Source organism: Scyliorhinus torazame, chromosome 11, assembly GCF_047496885.1.
Source record: "Scyliorhinus torazame isolate Kashiwa2021f chromosome 11, sScyTor2.1, whole genome shotgun sequence".
Lineage (NCBI taxonomy): Eukaryota > Metazoa > Chordata > Chondrichthyes > Carcharhiniformes > Scyliorhinidae > Scyliorhinus > Scyliorhinus torazame.
Window position 1 is genome coordinate 67,451,914 of NC_092717.1, and position 20,265 is coordinate 67,472,178.

General features: G+C 46.3%; 1 protein-coding gene across 3 annotated transcripts in view; it reads left to right on the top strand.

Annotated features, from left to right (window-relative positions):
* Positions 1-20,265, top strand: part of sdha (succinate dehydrogenase complex, subunit A, flavoprotein (Fp)) — a 123,432-nt gene that overhangs the window by 18,466 nt on the left and 84,701 nt on the right. For all 3 annotated transcript variants that reach the window (XM_072467376.1, XM_072467377.1, XM_072467375.1), the window contains exons 5-6: positions 7,947-8,111; positions 9,824-9,972. In XM_072467376.1, the coding sequence (XP_072323477.1) occupies positions 7,947-8,111; positions 9,824-9,972 (314 nt within the window). The remainder of the gene's footprint in view (positions 1-7,946; positions 8,112-9,823; positions 9,973-20,265) is intronic.

Genomic DNA, 20,265 nt, shown 5'->3' on the forward strand with positions numbered 1-20,265 from the left:
TTGAAAATATGCATTTGCCAGAACAACGGACTTCAGTAAAAGTGAATTATGCTGTATAAATGGGTATTAAAAACTGGGGCTCAACATTTATGCTTAAACAGCTATCTTTTACCTATACTAGTTGTATTTGAAATACTTGGCTTCTACAGGGTGCGTGGGGTCCTTAATTATGTTGGCTGCCTTTCCGAGGCAGCAGGAATTGTAGACAATCGATGAATGAGAGGCTGGTTTGCATGATGGATTGGGCTACATTCACGACCTTTTGTAATTTCCTACGGTCTTGGGCAGAGCAGGATCCATACCAAGCTGTGATACAACCAGAAAGAATGCTTTCTATGGTGCATCTGTAAAATGGTGAGAGTCGTAGGTGACATGCCAATTTTCCTTAGTCTTCTGAGAAAGTAGAGTCGTTGGTGGGCTTTCTTAACTATAGTGTCGGCATGGGGGACCAGGACAGGTTGTTGGTGATCTGGACACCTAAAGCTCTCGACTTCGTTCCCATTGATGCAGACAGGAGCATGTTCTCCACTACGCTTCCTGAAGTCGATGACAATCTCCTTTGTTTTGTTGACATTGAGGGAGAGATTATTGTCGTCCCACCAGTTCACCAGATTCTCTATCTCATTCCTGTACAAGGCTTAGCTGTAGTCGATAAATAGGAGTCTGACATAGGTGTCTTTGTTATCTAGGTGTTACAGAGTAGAGTAGAGGCCATGGAGATGGCGTCTGCTGTGGACCTGTTGCAGCAGTAGGTGAACTGTAGTGGATCAAGGCAATCCGGGAGGCTGGAGTTGATTCGTGCCATGATTAACCTTTCAAAGTACTTCATGATGTTGGATGTCAGAGCCACTGGACGATAGTCATTAAGGCACACTGCTTGGCTTTTTTTTGATAGAGGGATGATGGTCGTCTTCTTTAAGCAGATAGGGACCTCAGAATGTTGTAAAAAGAGGTTGAAGATGTCTGCGAATACTGCCGTCAGCTGATCCGCGCAGGACCTGAGTGCCCATCCGGGCCAGTGGCTTTCCGAGGGTTGACCTTCGAGAAGGCTGCTCTGACGTCTGCAGTGGTGATCTCAGATACAAGTTCATCCGAGGCTTCTGGGGTGGAGGGCTTGCTCTCACTGACCTCTTGTTCAAAGCGTGCATAGAATGCTTTGAGCTCATCACGGAGGGGTGCATTGGAGCCGGAGATTTTACATACCTTCATCTTGTAGCCCGTTATGTCTTGCAGACCTTGCCATAGTCGGCAGGGGCCTGTGTGGCTAGCTGTCTTTTGGCATCTTTGATGGATCTCCTTAGATCTGGCTTTCTTGTATAGGTCAGGGTCGCCTGACTTGAATGCCTGATGCCATGCCTTGAATGCTGGTCGCAGAGTTTTTAAATACTGATCAGTCCACTGACTCGAAGCAGTAGGAGGTCATCCCGATTCCTCAGACCAACAATGCACAACTTTGTTTGATGGATTCTCCCCCTTCAGTTTTTGCTTATAAGCCAGGAGCAGGAGCACAGCCTTGTGGTCAGATTTGCCAAAGTGTGGGCGGGCGATAGAGCGGTAGACATGTTTGATATTTATGTAGCAGTGATTTCGGACCATGCTCCACATTGGTTGGATGTGGTTTTGGAGAAGCAGATGGCCCAGAGGCCAGGGTGGAAAATGAATGTGGGGTTGTTAACGGAGTGGAGCTTTTGTGATAAGATCAGGAAGGGATGAAAAATGAAAATGAAATTAAATGAAAATCACTATTGTCACAAGTAGGCTTCAAATGAAGTTACTGTGAAAAGCCCCTAGTCGCCACATTCCGCCGCCTGTTCGGACAGGCTGGTAAGGGAATTGAACCCGTGCTGCTTGCCTGCCTGGTTCTGCTTTAAAAGCCAGCTATTTAGCCCACTGTGCTAAATCATTGCTGAATGATTGAGGAATATGTGGATATTAATTGCAAGGGGGAGGTCTCGCAGCCGATGGTTTGGGAGGCTATGAAGGCAGTGGTGAGGGGGTGAGGTGATCTTGTTCAAAGCTAAGGTGGACAAGGAGGAGAGAGAGAAAAACGCCAAAAACTGATCGAGGAGACTCTGGAGGTGGATGGGAGGTTCACTGGGGATCCGGATCCGGGCCTCTTGGCAAAGAGGAAGGTTGTAGGTGAGGTTCGACCAGGGAAAGCAGTGCGGCAGTTGAGAAGGGTGAGGGGGGGGGTGGTGTTTGTGAGCACGGGGAGAAGGCAGGACGTACGCAGGCTGGCCAGCTCCGGAGGGAGGCGGTGGTGAGGGAGATAGTTCAGGTACAGGATACGAGGGGGAAGCTGGTGGTGGCCCCGGAGCAGATCAATAAAGTATTCAAAGAGTTTTATAAGGATCTACATAGGTCGGAGCCACCAGGGGAGGAGCAGGAGATGAGGGAGTTCCTGCACGGGTTGGCATATCCGATGCTAGATGAGGAGGATAGAGCAGGACTGGAGGGGCCGGTAGAGGGTGTAGGAGGCGATTGAGAGGATGTAGATAGGGAAGGTGGCGGGGCCTGATGGGTTCCCAGTTGAATTCTATAAAAGATTTAAGGAGAGGTTGACGCCGCTAGTGGTAGGAATGTTTGAGGATGCGATAAGTATCCGTGTCTTGCCGCAAACGATGGGGCAGTGTTGGAATCTTTAATTTGAAGGATCTTTACCTGCCGAACTACGCCAAGTTGGGGGAAGCTTAGTTGATGAATCAAAGTCCTGGCGCACTACGACAAGTTGTAAGATCTAATATATTTCTGGACTACGCCAAGTGTTGGATTCCTAGTATTATTTGACTGTGTAAAGTTGAAGGAATTTATATTATTTCTACTATTCGGTTATCAGTAGCACTTTGCGATTACTGGGACTCAGCAGAAATTTGCAGTTAAAACTTCTCAGGTGCCAAAAAGAATTGTTTTATTTGTAGTTGCTTGATTACAATTTGAAAGTCATTTAAAAGGCAATTCGTAGACAATTTGAAGCTTTCAGAGAATTACAGACATTATCTTTTTGCTTAGGCAGACAGCTCGAAAGTAACTTTTAAAAGGTCAAAGTCTGGAAATGAAACATGAAGAGGGAGAGAGAGCTAATCTTCAGCTAAACTCAAATTTAAGGACAGACTGACTAACAGACTGACAGAATCAAAAACAGAACCCCAAAATTAAAGAAAACAAAACTAACAGAATTAAAGACAGACAATTAAGGACAGACTGACTAAACTAACAGAAAGACTATTAAGGACAAAACTACATCACTGACACAGACTAACACCCCGAAAAAGACAACTAAAAATGGCGGGCGGAAACTTTTCAGTTATACACTTTCATATCTGTCTTAAGTCATCTAATCACACCCCAATATAATCCTAATTGGTTTGGGTTAGACTCAAACACATTTGATTTGATGGCAAGCCGTCCATCTTCAATGTGCAACATTAGCTTTTAATTGTTTCATGTCTGCATGTTATGGAATGTGATATTCTGCTAAATCTTTACCAACAAAAACTGGTCTTCTGCTGACTTGGCTGTTATCTGCATTGTGAACAATGGTGCCTTCATGTTGCTATGGTATTCAGTCCTTGTCCTTGACAATTAGCACAAGCAGTGTCAAATTGTCTTACAACTGTGCTGTTTCAATCTATGATGGAATTTTATGCTGTTTCATGTATCTATTGAAGACCTGAATTTATGGGTGCTGAAATTCTCATTTTTAAATGAGTATTTAAAACTGGGGCTTAATTTTTATGCTTAAAGAGCTATCTTTTACCTAAACTAGTTGTATTCGAAATACCTGGCTTCTACAGGCAGGCTTCGATTTTGCTGCTCTAAAAAAGGATAAGGATCCAGTGGAGTGTGGATCGTATATACCCATATCCCTACTGAATGAAGATGCCAAGATATTGGCAAAGGTGCTGACATCAAGGTTGGAGGGATGTCTCCCGAAGATTGGGGAGAATCAGACGGAGTTTGTGACGGGGAGGCAGCTGTTCTCGAACATGAGGAGGTTGTTGAAGGTGATCCTGTCTCCGGCAGAGGGAAAGCAGACGGATGGGTTGGTGGCACTGGATGGAGAGAAGGCATTTGATCAGATAATCTTTTTTTTAGAATTATCTTTATTGTCACAAGTAGGCTTACACTGCAACGAAGTTACTGTGAAAAGCCACATTCCGGCGCCTGTTCGGGAACATAGAGGGAGAATTCAGAATGTCCAAATTACCTAATAGCACGTCTTCTGGGACTTGTGGGAAGAAACCGGGCACCCGGAGGAAACCCACGCAGACACAGGGAGAATGTGCAAACTCCCCACAGACAGTGATCCAAGCTGGGAATTGATCCTGGGACCCTGGAGTTGTAAAGCAACAGTGCTAATCACTGTGCTATTGTGCTGCCCATCAAAGTGGGGTTGCTTCGTGGAGGTATTGGAGAGATTTGGAACTGGGCCGAGGTCCGTGGCGTAGGTGCGGCTGTTGTATAAGGAACTGATGACGAGTGTTCGCACCAACAGCAAGAACTCGGGGCACTTTACACTGGATTGGGGTATGAAGCAGGAGTGCCCTATGTCCCTCCTGTTGTTTGCATTGGCTATAGAGCCCTTGGCCATTGCACTAAGGAGCTTGGGGCTGTGGAAGGGGATAGTGAGGGGAGGGGGGGGGGGGGGGTGAAGCAGAGGGTGTCCTTATGCTATTGTACCGAGCACGTAAGTGGGGAGTATAATGGCGCTACTCCAAAGATTCAGGATGTTGTCGGGCTATAAATTGAATTTAGGCAAAAGCGAGTATTTTATGGTCTCCCAGCCGGCTGCGGGGGTGGGAGGGCCTGCCATTCTGTTTGACGGCAACCTCCTTTAGGTGCTTGGGGTGCAGGTGGCCCAAGATTGGGGCGTGTTCCGAAATATAATTTTACTAGTTTGGGACAACCTCCCTCTGTCGTTGTCGGGCCAGGTGCAGGCAGTTAAAATGAATGTTCTGCCGCAATTCTTGTTCTTATTCCAGTGCCAGCCAGTATTTTTACTGAACTTCAGGGGGGTTGTCAAGCTGTGTGTGTTGGGGGGGGGGGGGGGGGGGGGGGGGGGGGCTAGGATCAGGAGGGTGGCCCTGAAGATAGAACGGCAGGCGGGTGGGGCTCAGCCTCCCAAACTTGCTGTTTGCGGAGAAGGTGCGGGACTGGAGCAAGGAGGGGGAGGCCTCAAGGGTTAAGATGGAGGTGAACTCGTGCAGGGGGTCGGGGTTGCGGGTGCTGGCAAGCGTGTTGGTTCCGATGGCTCCAGGAAAGTAAGTCCGCTGGTGATGGTCACATTGAAGATTTGGAAGCAGTTTAGCCAGCATTTTAAGCTGGGGGCCGGGTCAGGGGGTATGCCGATTAGGGGGAATCATGGGTTTGAGCTGGGGAGGATGGTTGCGAGGTTTCGGAGATGGGATGAGAGGGGGAAATCATGGAAATGAAGGACTTATTCCTTGGGGGGCGATTTGCAAGCCTGGAGGAGTTGGGAGAGAAGTATAGGTTGGCTCAGGAGAAAGGGTTTTGGTACCTGCAGGTTCCCGATTACGCAAGAAAAGTTTTTCCGATCTTCCTGATAGCTCTGGCCTCTTTGGGCAGCTCGGTGGCGCAGTGGTTAGCACTGCTGCCTCACGGCACCGAGGTCCCAGGTTCGATCCCGGCTCTGGGTCACTGTCCTTGTGGAGTTTACACATTCTCCCGTGTTTGCGTGGGTTTCGCCCCCACAACACAAGCTGTGCAGGGTAGGTGGATTGGCCACGCTCAATTGCCCCTTAACTGGAAAAAATGAATTGGGTACTCTAAATTTATTTAAAAATAAGCTCCGGCCTCTTCTGGTTGGAGGCAGTGCTGTCTGGGGGAGCTGGAGACGGGGATTGTTTTGATGATCTAAGGGAGGAGCCTGGAGGAGGACAGGGTGTCCATGGAGAGGATTAAGGCAAAGTGGAGAAGGAGCGAGGGGTGGGGGTTATTGGAAGAGAGAGGAGGGATTGTGGTGTGAGGTGCTATGGAGGGTGAATGCCTCAACTTTGTGTTACAGCTGAAGGTAGTGCACAGGGCGCACCTCACAAAATCAAGGATGAGCCGGCTGTTCGAGGGGGTGGCGGTTGTCTGTGAGCGATGTGCGAGGGCCCCCGCAAACCTTGATCATATTTTTTGGTCTTGCCCAAAGCCAGAAAGGTTTTGGAGGACGGTGTTTGTCACAATCTCGGGGGTCTTGGATGTGGAGCCCGATCCCCTTGAAGCCATTTTCGGAGTGTCAGACTGGCCCGAGTTGCAGGTGGGAGCGGGCGAGGAGGTTTTAGCCTTCGCCTTGTTGATCGCGGTCCTGTTGGGGCTGGAGGTCAGCTTCTCCACCCTGTGCCTCCATGTGGTGGGGGGACCTGCTGGAGATTTTGACCCTGGAGAAGGTGAAGTTTGAGCTGAGGGGAGCATAGGAGGGTTCTACAATTGCTGGGATTTGTTCATAATGCACTTTTGGGAATTGGTTACCATTGACTGTTGGGGGAGGTGGGACTGTTTCTTTTTACGTATTGTTGAGGTTGTCCTTGTTTTTCTTTTATATGGTGAAAATTATGAAAATATGGTGAATAAAAATATTTTAAAAAACTTTAACCCCATTAATGGAAACCACACATCAGGAGCAGAGAACATTGTGGAGAAAATGACTCAATTATCTGGCTTAGAAGATCAGAGGTGAACAGGTAGACGAGGGTAGAGCAGTTGATGTGGTGTATATGGATTTCAGCAAAGCGTTTGATAACGTTCCCCACGGTAGGCTATTGCAAAAAATACGGAGGCTGGGGATTGAGGGTGATTTAGAGATGTGGATCAGAAATTGGCTAGCTGAAAGAAGACAGAGGGTGGTGGTTGATGGGAAATGTTCAGAATGGAGTACAGTCACAAGTGGAGTACCACAAGGATCTGTTCTGGGGCCGTTGCTGTTTGTCATTTTTATCAATGAGCTAGAGGAAGGCACAGAAGGGTGGGTGAGTAAATTTGCAGACTATACTAAAGTCGGTGGTGTTGTCGATAGTGTGGAAGGATGTAGCAGGTTACAGAGGGATATAGATAAGCTGCAGAGCTGGGCTGAGAGGTGGCAAATGGAGTTTAATGTAGAGAAGTGTGAGATGATTCACTTTGGAAGGAATAACAGGAATGCGGAATATTTGGCTAATGGTAAAGTTCTTGAAAGTGTGGATGAGCAGAGGGATCTAGGTGTCCATGTACATAGATCCCTGAAAGTTGCCACCCAGGTTGATAGAGTTGTGAAGAAGGCCTATGGAGTGTTGGCCTTTATTGGTAGAGGGATTGAGTTCCGGAGTCGGGAGGTCATGTTGCAGCTGTACAGAACTCTGGTACGGCCGCATTTGGAGTATTGCGTACAGTTCTGGTCACCACATTATAGGAAGGACGTGGAGGCTTTGGAGCGGGTGCAGAGGAGATTTACCAGGATGTTGCCTGGTATGGAGGGAAAATCTTATGAGGAAAGGCTGATGGACTTGAGGTTGTTTTCGTTGGAGAGAAGAAGGTTAAGAGGAGATTTAATAGAGGCATACAAAATGATCAGGGGGTTGGATAGGGTGGACAGTGAGAGCCTTCTCCCGCGGATGGATATGGCTGGCACGAGGGGACATAGCTTTAAACTGAGGGGTAATAGATATAGGACAGAGGTCAGAGGTAGGTTCTTTACGCAAAGAGTAGTGAGGCCGTGGAATGTCCTACCTGCTACAGTAGTGAACTCGCCAACATTGAGGGCATTTAAAAGTTTATTGGATAAACATATGGATGATAATGGCATAGTGTAGGTTAGATGGCTTTTGTTTCGGTGCAACATCGTGGGCCGAAGGGCCTGTACTGCGCTGTATTGTTCTATGTTCTAGAGCTTGTGGAGTCAAAATCCTTTTCTGCAATATTGAACTGTTGACAAATGTTGTATTTCCTTTTGTCTTCACACCCAGCTGGAAAACTATGGAATGCCCTTCAGTAGGACTGAGGCGGGCAAGATTTACCAACGTGCATTTGGCGGGCAAAGTCTACAGTTTGGAAAAGGCGGACAGGCTCATCGCTGCTGTTGTGTTGCAGACCGGACTGGACACTCTTTGCTGCATACACTGTATGGCAGGGTAAGTAATGTTTGAGATATCAGTCAGCATCTATAGAGCAGAGGAATAAGTTAATATTTTTGGGTCAGAAAAATTTCTGATCAGAAAACTGAGATTAAGTTTTGTACATGTAAACATAAATTTTTACTTTGCCTCCTCAATCTTTACTTCTGTATCACCTTCAATTTAATATTGTGGTCCAAGACATCACACACGAGTTTTAACAAATAAAATTTCACGCCAAACACGTAATGAGATATTAAGGCAGGTAAGTCAATGAGGTAGAATTTGAGGTGCATCTTAAAGGAGGAATGAGGCGGAGAGGTTTAGTGGGGGAAATTCCAGAGCGTTTAGGGTCTTGGCAGCTGAAGACACAACTGCCTTTGATGATTCAATTAAAATTAAGGCAGATAGTGATGAACAAACATGGGTCCTCTGGCAAAAAGAATGATGCAGAAAGGTGGTTTCAGGCTAAAAGTCATATGGACCATAGATTTCACAGTGCAGAAGGCGGCCATTCGGCCCATCGATAATTTGATGACTGCTCAAATATCTGGCTGCTGCAAGAATGAATAGAATCCCAATAGTGCAGAAGGAGACCATTCAGCCTATCCAGTCTGCACCAATCCTCTGAAAGAGCACCCTACCCAGGCCCATTCCCCTGCCCTATCCCCATAACCTTATAACTAAACCCATCTAAACGTCGGAAACTAAGATGCAATTTAGCATGGTCAATCCACCTAATCTGAACATCTTTGGACTGTGGGAGGAAACCAGAGGCCCGTAGAAAACCCACGCAGACACTGGGAGAAGGTGCAAACTTCACACGTACATACAGTCAATCAATTATGGAGCCGAACCTGGATCCCTGTCGCTGTGAGGCAGCAGTCCATAATGAAAGGAGGATCTGCCCTGAAGGAGATTTCCAAGACCAAACGTGCCCTGAGAACAGTTGGCCTGACCTTAAGAAACATTTATCGGAATGGGTCCTTGAAAATCATCAGACTACAAAGAATACAGGACAGGAACAGGCCCTTCGGCCCTCCAAGCCTGTACCAGTCATGATACCAACCTTTGCCAAAACCCTCGGCACTTCCTTTTGCCGCATCCCTCTATACCCATCCTAACCATGTATTTGTCAAGATGCCTTTTGAACACCAATAATGTATCTATAGACACCATAGAATTTACAGTGCAGAAGGAGGCCATGCGGCCCATCGGGTCTGCACTGGCACTTGGAAAGAGCATCCTACCCAAGCCCACACCTCCACCACATCCCCACCCCACTTTTTGTCGTTGTCCAGTGGAGAACAGTTGTTTTGCTTAAATTATGTTTACATCCACATGAACACTTATTAATACAAATTGAAGGGTCAAACATTATAATTTGTGAAAGTTGATATTCAGTATTGTAGTTTAACTTTATAAGAAAATGTGTGTCTTTAAATACAAAGATATAAAAAGGGAAAATTTAGGAAGGTTAAATAAATATTGAAGCTATTTGAAACTAGTTTACACATCACACTGGAGACCTGCAACCGATATTGTTCTTGTAAACCTCCCCATTCCGCATTTCCTTAAAAGAACTGCATGATAACACTCCAAACCCAAATGCCATGCAGTAATTGCATCATGCACAATTTTAACTTGTCTAAATTTCTGAGAAAATGCAGTTATAACATATTGCCTTTTTGCTCTTGGATAATCAGAGTTGCTGTAATGTGTTTCCACAGTCACTGCGGTATGACACCAGCTACTTTGTTGAATACTTTGCCTTGGATCTCCTGATGGAGAATGGAGAATGTCGAGGTGTCATCGCACTCTGCATGGAAGATGGATCTATTCACCGGTTTAGAGCCAACAATACCGTGCTTGCTACTGGGTAAGAATGGGCATCATTGCCAAACTGATTTTCTATTGTGTAGGTGCTAAGTTATTCTCAACGCAATTTACTTCGCAAATGTACAGCAAGTGCTCCTAAATTGTGGGAGACTAATCTTTCAGATGAGTGGTTAAAACAAAGCCTATTCAAGTGAATGTTTTAAAAAAAATATTTTTATTCTCCTTTTTCACACTTCCATCCAAATTTAAACACACCAACAAACAATCAACAGTAACAAATACAATGTCAATCCCCCGGCCAACAATCCCTTCCTCCCACCGAGCCCCAAACAACCCCCAACATTTCAAATACAAACATCAAAGAAAAGGAATCCAGGAATCCACCATCCACCCAGACATACTCATCAACAACATACACAGTCCAAACCGCCCCCCCCCCCACATCCACACCAAACCTCCCCTAATGTTCGATGTCATCCAATTCTTGAAAGTGCATAATGAACAAAGCCCATGAATTGTAGAATCCTTCCCCTCAACTCAAACTTCACCTTCCCGAGTGTTTTAAAAACTCCAACAGATCCCCCCCCGCCACGCCAGGGCACAGGGTGGAGAAACTGACCTCCACCCCAACAAGATCCGCCTTCGGGCAATCAGTGAGGTGAAGGCTAAAACATCTGCCACCGCACCTCCTCCAACAGTGTGGAGGTCGCGCCATCGGGAAGCTCTGTATCTCGTTCTTAGCGAAATCTCGGACTTGCATATACCTAAATATTTCCCCCCGCCTCAATCCATATTTCGCCTCCAGCTCCTTCAGTCCCGCAAACCAGACCCCCAGAAACAAATCCTTCAGTGCCCTGACTCCCTTCTCCGAAAACTCCCATCCCACTTCCCTGGCTCAAATCTGTGATTTCCCCCGAATCAGCATTTCGGCTGGAAGATCGGCAGGCACTGAAAAATAAACACGAATCGTGGCAACACGTTAATTTTAATTGCCTGTAACCGACCTGCCAGCGAAAGAGGGAGACCGTCCCACCTTGTCAGGTCCGCTTTCACCCTCCCCACCAAACTAGTAATGTTATACCTACAGAGCTCCCCCCAATCCCGTGCCACCTGCACCCCCAGATATCTAAAGTGAGTACCCGCCCTATGGAATGGTAGCCTCCCCCCCCCTCCACCACTGCCCCCCAATCCTGGCCAAGACACAACAAAATATCCGTTGACGCTCCACCTTTTCCTCCTTGTCCAGCTTTGCCTTAAACAAGATCACCTCCTCCCTCACCACCGTCTTTAGAGCTTCCCAAACCACCGCCTGCGAAACCTCTCCCGAACAATTGAACCCCACATATTCCTCGATTACTTTCCCAATCTTTTTTTTAAAATTCTATTTATTCAAATTTTTGTCAAAAAACATAATTTTTGAATAACCATACGCAACAATTAACAGAACAAAGAGAAAAGAAAAAAAAGTGTTAACAGTATGTACAAAGAAAGGAACAATACACCGTAACGATTACCCCCCCACCCCCACACCACCACCACTGCCCCCAATCCTGGCCAAGACACCACAAAATATTCACTTTTCTCTAAATTTAGTTCATATCCTGGAAAAGACCCAAATGCTCAAAGCAACTCCAATATGCCCCCCATTGACCCACTCAGTTCCGATACATACAACAGCAAGTCGTCCGCATACAAAGATGCCCTATGCTCACTCCCCCCCGCACTGTCCCTTTCCACACCTCCGAATTCCTCAACGTGATGGCCAAAGTCTCAGTCGCAAGCGTGACCAACAGTGGGGACATAGGACATCCCTCCCTGGTCCCACGGTGCAGAGCAAAATATCCCAAATTTGTGTGATTCGTACAGACACTCGCTCTCGGCTCCCTGTACAGCAGCCTTACTCAATCTACAAATTGTGGCCCAATCCCAAACCGCTCCAGAACTGCCATTAAATAGCCCCACTCTCCTCGGTCAAACACCTTCTCGGCGTCCAATGCCACAACCACCTCTGTCTCCCTCCCCTCCGCCAGTGCCATAACCACATTCAATACCACCCTAATGTTCGAAAACAGTTGTCTCCCCTTCACAAACCCCGCCTGATCTTCCCCTATCTCCTTCGGGTGGCACTCCTCCAACCTACCTGCCAATACCTTTGCGTCCACATTGAAAAGTGATATGGGCCGAAACAACCCACATTCTGTCAGATCATTATCCTTCTTGAGCAACAGGGAGATCGATGCCTGCCCTAAAGTCTGTGGCAACACCCCCTTTCCTATTGCCTCGTCAAACATCCCCACCATCAGCGGCGCCAACATATCTTTAGATTTCTTGTAATACTCCACCGAAACCCATCTGTCCCTGCTACCTTCCCCGACTGCATTCTCCCAATCGCATCTTTTACCTCCTGCTCCGCTATCGCCCCATCCAATGAGCCCCTGTCCCCCTCCCCAACCTCGGGTATTCCAAACCATCCTGGAATTCCTGCAACTCCCGATTCCCCCCCCCCAGGTGACTCTGGCCTATACAATCTCTCGTAAAACTCCTCAAATACCCTATTAATCTGATCTGGAGCCACCACCAACTTCCCTGCCCTATCCCGCACCTGAACAATTTCCCTCGCTGCTGTCTCCCTCCGAAGCTGGCCTGCAACATGCCTTCTCTCCATATTCGTAAACCACTCCCCTTGCCCGTCTCAATTGTCACATTGCCTTCATTGTGGACAACCGGTCAAAACACGCCTGTAACTCCTTCCTCTTTTCCAACTTCGCTGGATCCCAGTCTTCTGCATAACTCCTGTCTGCCTCCAACATCTCATCTTTGACGCTCCACCTTTTCCTCCTTATCGATCTTTGCCTTAAATGAGATCACCTCACCACCGTCTTTAGAGCTTCCCAAACCACCGGCTGCGAAACCTCTCCCGTACAATTGAACCCCACATATACCTCGATTACTTTCCCAATCTTTTAAAAAAAAATTATTTTTATTCAAATTTTTGTCAAAAAAACATAATTTTTGCATAACCGTATGCAACAATTAACAGAACAAAGAGAAAAGAAAATACATGTTTTTAACGTATGTACAAAGAAAGGAGCAATACGGCGTAACGATTAACCCCCCCCCCCCCGCCCCCGGGATGCTGCTGCTGCTGACCTTTACTGCTCTCCTAGAAAGTCGAGGAACGACTGCCACTTTATTTCCTCGAGACCGAGAAACCCAGCCATGTCAGTAACCCAGGTCTCTACACTTGGGGTTTCGAGTCCCTCCACATACTTTCCCAATCTTATCACAGAACCCTCGGACCCCCAACAGCCCCACATCTGATATCTACCCGGCCTCTGCACTGCCCCCCTCTCCAACACCTTATCCACCCAATATGTGCATGATCTGATATCACAAATGCTGAGTATTCCGACTCCTTAATCCCAGCCAACAGCGCCTTCCCCACCACAAAAACGTCAATTCGCAAATAAACATTGTGGACCGAGGAGGGAAAAAAGAGTACTCCCGCTCTCCCAGAAACTTCCAAGGGTCCACCCCTCCCATTTCCGCCATTAGACAGCCAGCGCCTTCGTCCCCTCTGACGGGACAAGCGAGCGCAGCAGTGACCTGTTCAATCTCGGCTCCTGCGCCAAGTTCCAGCAGTGACCTGTTCAATCTTGGCTCCTGCGCCAAGTTCCAGTCCCCACCCATGATCAATTCGTGTGAATCCAAGTCGGGGATGGCCCCACACACCTACATCATCCCAGTTAGGACCATACACGCTTACCAGTGCCACCAGCCTCCCCTCATATTCCCCTCCCTGTAACTATCACATATAGCCTCCCTGGTGTGAAACCACATTCTCCATCTGGAACTAAGAATCGCTACCCCTCAAGCCCTACCATCAAATCCCGAATGAAACACCTGGCTGACCCAGCCCTTCCTAAGCCTCACCTGGTCCTTCACCCTCAAGTGAGTCTCCTGCAGCATCGCCACATCGGCCTTCAAACCTTTCAGATGCGCCAGCACCCTTGATCTCTTGACTGGGCCACCCAACCCCCTCACGTTCCACAGAACCATCCTAACCGGGGTTCTCTCACCACCCCCCGCTCCCTTCTTTTCCATTATCATCGTAACATCGGGCCCTGCCCCATGAGCCTGACCAGCCCATTTCCATTGTTAACATCAAATCCACCCCTGCACTTCCTCTTGAAAAACCCTCACCCGGTATTGATCCCTCCCAACCCCCCCTTATCACACCTCTGAGGCCCATCGAAACCTGCTCATCAGGCTCCAGTGTCCGCAGCCCCTACCCCACCTCACGTCGTTCACGAGCCGACTTAAGTTAGCTAGCGCGTGGGCCCCCACCCAAGGCTTTCCCACCCACCCCTCCCGCTCTGTCCCAGGAAACAACAACCAAACCCAAGCATCTCATTTCATTTTCAAAATAAAATAAAACTATCGCAACAAAGAATGACAATCAAAAAACTTAAACTCGATAACAGCGTGAAGTAAATAAAGAACAATGCAGATCAACAAACAAAACATTTTAAATATTTATTCACTCTCCCAACTCCCCATTTGCAATCCACAACTCCTCTTCAATTCCAGTCTTCACTTCTGTCCCAAGCCTTCTGCCTTCACGAATGCTTCCAGCGTCTCGAAGTAGAAATCTCTGGCGTTGTACGTCAACCTCAGCTTCACCGGATACACCACACCAAATCGCACCCCACTGTTGTATAATGCCATCTTAACTCAGCGAAAGCCACTCGACTCTTTGCCAGCTTCACCGTCAAGTCCTGGTATATGCGAACTCCAGCACCAGCCCACTGCAGCTCCCACATCTGCTTCACCCATTTCAACATCTTCTCCTTCATGTGGTACTCTGGAAGCAGATGATCACTGCCCTTGGCGGCTCATTTAACTTTGGATTCGGCCTCAGCGACCGATGGGCTTGATCCAGTTCATACCGGGAGGGCTCCTCACCCACCCCGATCAATTCCGCCAATATCTTGGTGAAGTACTCCGTCAGCCTCGAGCCCTCCACCCCCTCAGGCAAGTCCACAATCCTCATTTTTGCCACTTCGAGCGGTGCTCCAGGTCCTCGACCACCCTCCACATTTCATACCCCATCGAAGTGAGCTGATCGCTGTGCTGCGTCATGGCCTCCTCCACTCCCTTCATCTTCTTCGCCACAGCTACTCTCGCCGGGGCAACTGCCTTCTCTACCAATGTCTTCAAAGCCACCGCCATCTCCTTCCTCGACGCCTCCACATGCTTTGCAAACTGCTTCTCCAGCTCCATAGACATCACCTCAGTCATCCTCGCTGCTGTGAACAGTGTGGCCCCACCCGGCGGCCCAGCCTCCGTCATCTAGCTAGCTCCCTGGCTGGCCCTCTCACTCGACGGTGGCCCTCTCACTCCCTTTGACAATCCTTTTGACATCCTTTGTCTTCCTTGTATATTCCTTCATTCAATCATTTGCAAATTGCTCCCAGGAACCAGATTTTAAAACTCCTAAAAGCACGCCTCAAGCAGGAGCTAACCAGCATGCGACTTCCCCTTTACATGCCGCTACCGGAAGTCCCTATTCAAGTGAATGTAAAAGATCACCCCCTAGATAGAATGCTTCTAGTGTTCTAGTCAGCATGAGCCCCTTAGTCCACGGGATTGGAATAGAATAGGCTTATTTGTTTGTTGCTTGTGGAACTTTGCTGTTCACATTTAGCTTTTTCATTTCCCTATGTGATAGTAGCAATACTTAACAAGTACTTATTGGCTGTGAAACATTTGGGACATGCTGTGGGCATGGCAAGGTGCTACATAAATCAAGTTATTTTGTGTATTGCCACTGATTCACCAAATTAAGGAGACACAAAACCAATGATTTAGGAACCAAAAAGCATCAGCACCATCGTAACCTTGTGCTGGCTTCATCTATTAAAGATGTTTTAAGTCTAATAGAGTATAATTATTCAGGAAAAACTATTGGAGCTGGGAAGATGTTCATACAACTTCAAATTAAAATCTCACTTTTTGATTTAATTTGATTTATTTATTGTCACATGTACCGAAGTGCAGTGAAAAGTATTTTTCTGCAGCCAAGGAACACAGTAGATCAAAAAAATAGTAGCTAGTTACAGTGAATGCGAAAAAGTGCACAGTTCATCGACAAATAAGTAATTAGTTGCAGTATGGAACAAGAGCAAAATAACAAAGCGAATACGACATAAGCAAGAGCAGCATAGAGCATCGTGAATAGTGTTTTATAGGGAACAGATCAGTCCGAGGGCGAGTCGTTGAGGAGTCTGGTGTTGCTCTTTTTAGCCTTAGTCTATTGGCTCTGATTACGTCACCTTTGCTCACGAGTCGCCAGGTATCTTTATGATACCGCCACGAGGTTCAAGTTTAGGTTATGATTAATAATACAGCACACCGCTTAGTAAGGATTAAACCAACGGTCATTTATTATATACAACAAGCAATATTAATACCCTAATACTACTTTCTATACAATAAACCTATCACTACTGGCCAATACTTAACTTAGGAAGAGCCCACCAGGTCAGTGAAACGAATGGCTTGTCCAATCAGATCTGGTCCGCGGGATTCAAAAGGCTGCTACAGGTCGGTGGCTAGGTGTCTCTACTGGATAGCGATCGCTGGATTCAAACTTACAGTTGCCGGTTGCTGGTCTTGCGAAGGTCTCGAGCAGGCGAAGAGGAGAGAGAGAGAGATCTGAACTTGGCCCCTCACTTTTATAGGGCCCAGGGCTTCCCGCCTCCCGGGGCGGCCCTTGACCCTGAGTCCCAAGTGATTGGATTTGTCCCCAATCCCTGGGGCCGATGTGTCCAATGGTGAGGCGATTCCTCGATCGGGGGGTGGTCGTTCACCTGTCTTTGTTTCAGCCACTGCAGGCGCCGCCAGGTCTGGCCCGGTATTCAATTGCTAATATGTTGCAATTGTTCCCGGGGATAGCCGATTTAACTGCAGCTGTCTGAATAGATGGGCTGCAAACAGTCCTGAATGTAACTGCAAATACCTGGGTTGATGGGCTGTTGATAGCCCTGAGTATCGATCTGGGCTAACTTCCCCAGAGCCGAATATGCAATACTGTCTGCAGCTGCCTGCTTGTGTCTTGTTAGCTGCTTTTCCCAGCAGTCTTTCGGGATAGCAATTTCAAACTGGGTTTTGGCCAGATTAATCGGAACGCAGCCATTTTATGTGGCTACACTGGTAACTGGGGAAGAAGCTGTTCCTAAGTCTGGATGGAGGGGTCTTCAGACTCCTGTATCTACTGACCCTAGATGGAAGGATCTAGAAGAGGGCAAGCCCTGGTGCGAGGGGTCTCTGACAATGCTGTCTGCCTTCCCGAGGCAGCAGGAAGTGTAGACAGAATCAATGTGAGAGTGGCAAGCATGTGTAATGCATTTGGCTGAGTTCACCACACTCTGCAGTTTCTTGCGATCGTGGACTGAGCAGTTGCCATACCAAACTGTGATGCAGCCAGATAGGATGCTCTCTATGGCACATCTGTAGAAGTTTGTGCAAGTTGATGCAGATATGCCAAATTTCTTTAGCTTCCTTCGGAAGTAGAGATGTTGTTGGGCTTAACATGTGTTATATATATTATATAAATGACATATATGCAGTTATTAAACTGAAATTATCCCGTAATATTGCAATTGTTTCTTTAAAGTGTCATGAGAATGTCCCTTTAAGAAATGTATTTGTCTTATCACATGACTTCAGTGATGTCATTGTGTGGGTGGAGCTGGACTGTGGCTCTGAGTTTTACTTTCGCTTTGAGTTTGAACTGGTTTTGTTCTGCACAGGTTGAAAGAAGATTTTTTTCCATCTGCATTTTAAAAGCTGTTTCTAAACTGCTTGATAACTTGAAAATAAATCATTGTTTTCTGGAAGAAATTCCAACCTGCCCTTGAGTGCTGTGTGCTGGGCCACAACTTTGAAAAGGGTTTTCTGGTTTATGGGATCACGTTATTAAATTGGAACAGCTTAAGGGGGAAATTTATTAAGGTAATTTACTTATTGTACCGTAGCGCTGTGGGGTATTTATGATTGTAGTTGATAAAAATGCTTACTGTGTGTGTTTATAAAAATGTTAACTACATTTGTAGAATAAATGTTGTTTTTGATTAAAAGTGCTCAAGGCCTCTGTTGAATAACACCTGAAAGGCAGGCCCTTGTGCTCATCGTAACCAAAATCAATAAACAGTTGTAGATCAGGTGAACTCCATGATATACTTTGGAGTTTTCTAAACACTGGCCCATAACAAACTCAAGGCATAATTAAATCTAGAATTGATTCTTTTCATATTTTATTATGAAACTATGGTGAGGAAATGAACAGAAAGGCATGATGGGTAGTTAGGCCAAGCTAGGAGTAGAATCTTAATGTGCAGCCTGCAAGTGGGATTCAAGAGAAGAAGAAGGGCGTTGGGCAGCCATTAGGACCGGTTCTTTGTGCAGAGGATGCTGCAGAGGATGCTGGGTGAAAGGGGCCCCAGGGTCAGCTTATATGGCCAGGTCAAGGAATGTGTGAGAAAGACCTATGAGAATCTTGCATTTGCCATCTTGCCTTATTTGGTTGTGTGTGAAAATTGATTCTATGTTCATGTTATGTGCTTTGTTTTCACTCACTTCCTCTGGGGATCTCATGAACAGTGTTGGTCCTGGGTTATCAGAGTGAGTCTAGCTTGCAAGGTATTTGAAATAAAACAAAGGAAAACCTATAAATCCGACTCAGCCTTTGACTGAGACCAGACTGAGGGCAGGAAGAACTCAATATTGTCATTTGGTGTCGGGAGTGAGATTTCAAGGGCGAATTCCCAACTATCCGCTAAATCAGAATTAAACCAGCCTTGGACGGAGAGAGGGGAATTGGGCCCACGGTGTGAGTAGATTATAAAGGACCACGTCGGTTTTCCTCTGCCTCGTAGTCCAAAGCGTGTTTGGTCACTCGCCTATGGTCGGGTAAGATCGTTCGACGAAATCAAAGGTCAGTCTGGCGGATTAGAAAACTTAATTTCAGTCGATGTAGTCTGAGAGTTAAAACGTGACTGAGGGAATTCGGGGTAATAATTCAGTTGGTAACTGAGGTAATATTGCCTGGTAATTCAGTTGCATGTGAGTTGAAAATTAAAAATTGGTTATATTAAATTACACTTTAATTCCGTTAAGGTATTTAACGCGTTGAGGGAATGTCACAGAGACAATTCAGTTAAGACCGCTGATGGAATGTTCTGGAGACAATTCAATTCCGTACAATTACAATTGGCTAAAATAGATTTTGTTCTTGGGAGAGATGTCTTATGAGTGAAAAAAAGTTGGGAGATGAATGGCCACTAGGGGGAACCAGAGACTTGGAAAATTCAGAACCGTATCGGAACAGAGGAGGTTTCAGGATTGTTTAAATTTACTTTACAGTTTTGAAGAAGGGAAAAGGGAAAAAAAACATTGTGTTTCTGTGCAAATTCAATGTTTTATTGTCCAGTTGGTAGCGATGAATGAAAGTATAATGCTTTAAATTCCTTTGGTTTGAGTGGAGATCTCGGTGGATGAATGAGTGTGTGTGTTTAATAAGAATTTGTGAACTTCCTCTGGTATTCCTCGTTTTTAAAATGTTGTGTTTTGCAAAACGAAGTTGCACATCAATTAGGAGGTATACACGGCAGTTAAAGTGAGATTTAAAACAGGGTAAGTATTTGAAAGTTCTTTAGAAAATCAGTAATAATGATTAACATTGTGCAAATTGTTTAGAACACAATTCTCAGGAAGTAAACAAAAAGCAAAATCAAAATGTATAAATTGGGATTTGTAAATGAGTCGTTGAACTCGGCATAGTCTTGGCTGTTTAAATAAAAAGGGGAGAGAACAAAGGAATTTAAAATTGAAATGCGAAGACGAGGCATTCGGTGTGGGCTGGGTCCATGTGCTCCTTTGTTAGAGGCAGCCATGATGTACCTACATTTAAAAATTTTGTTCTGTGTGTTCCAAATTTGTAGAGATTTCAGTATTTTCTCTAAACTCACTACACATCAAATTTAAGATTCGGCGATTTTCATATAGCCAAGACTATAGATTTTAAACTTTATTTTAAGATTACACAGGGGGAAAGGAAGATCCGAGTAGAAAGGAAGAAGGCCATTTTAGAGATGCCCAAACCCCAAACCGTAAGAGGGATTAGGCAAGTACCGGGGTCTACTCGACTACTGTAGGGCCTTGGTGTATAAGCACTCAGAACTTGAGGGGACGCTGCAAGCACTGATCCCAGGGGGGTAGGCAGTCCTGAGAGCAGGTAGAATGGGGCCTGTAGCAGGATACCGCTTTCAAG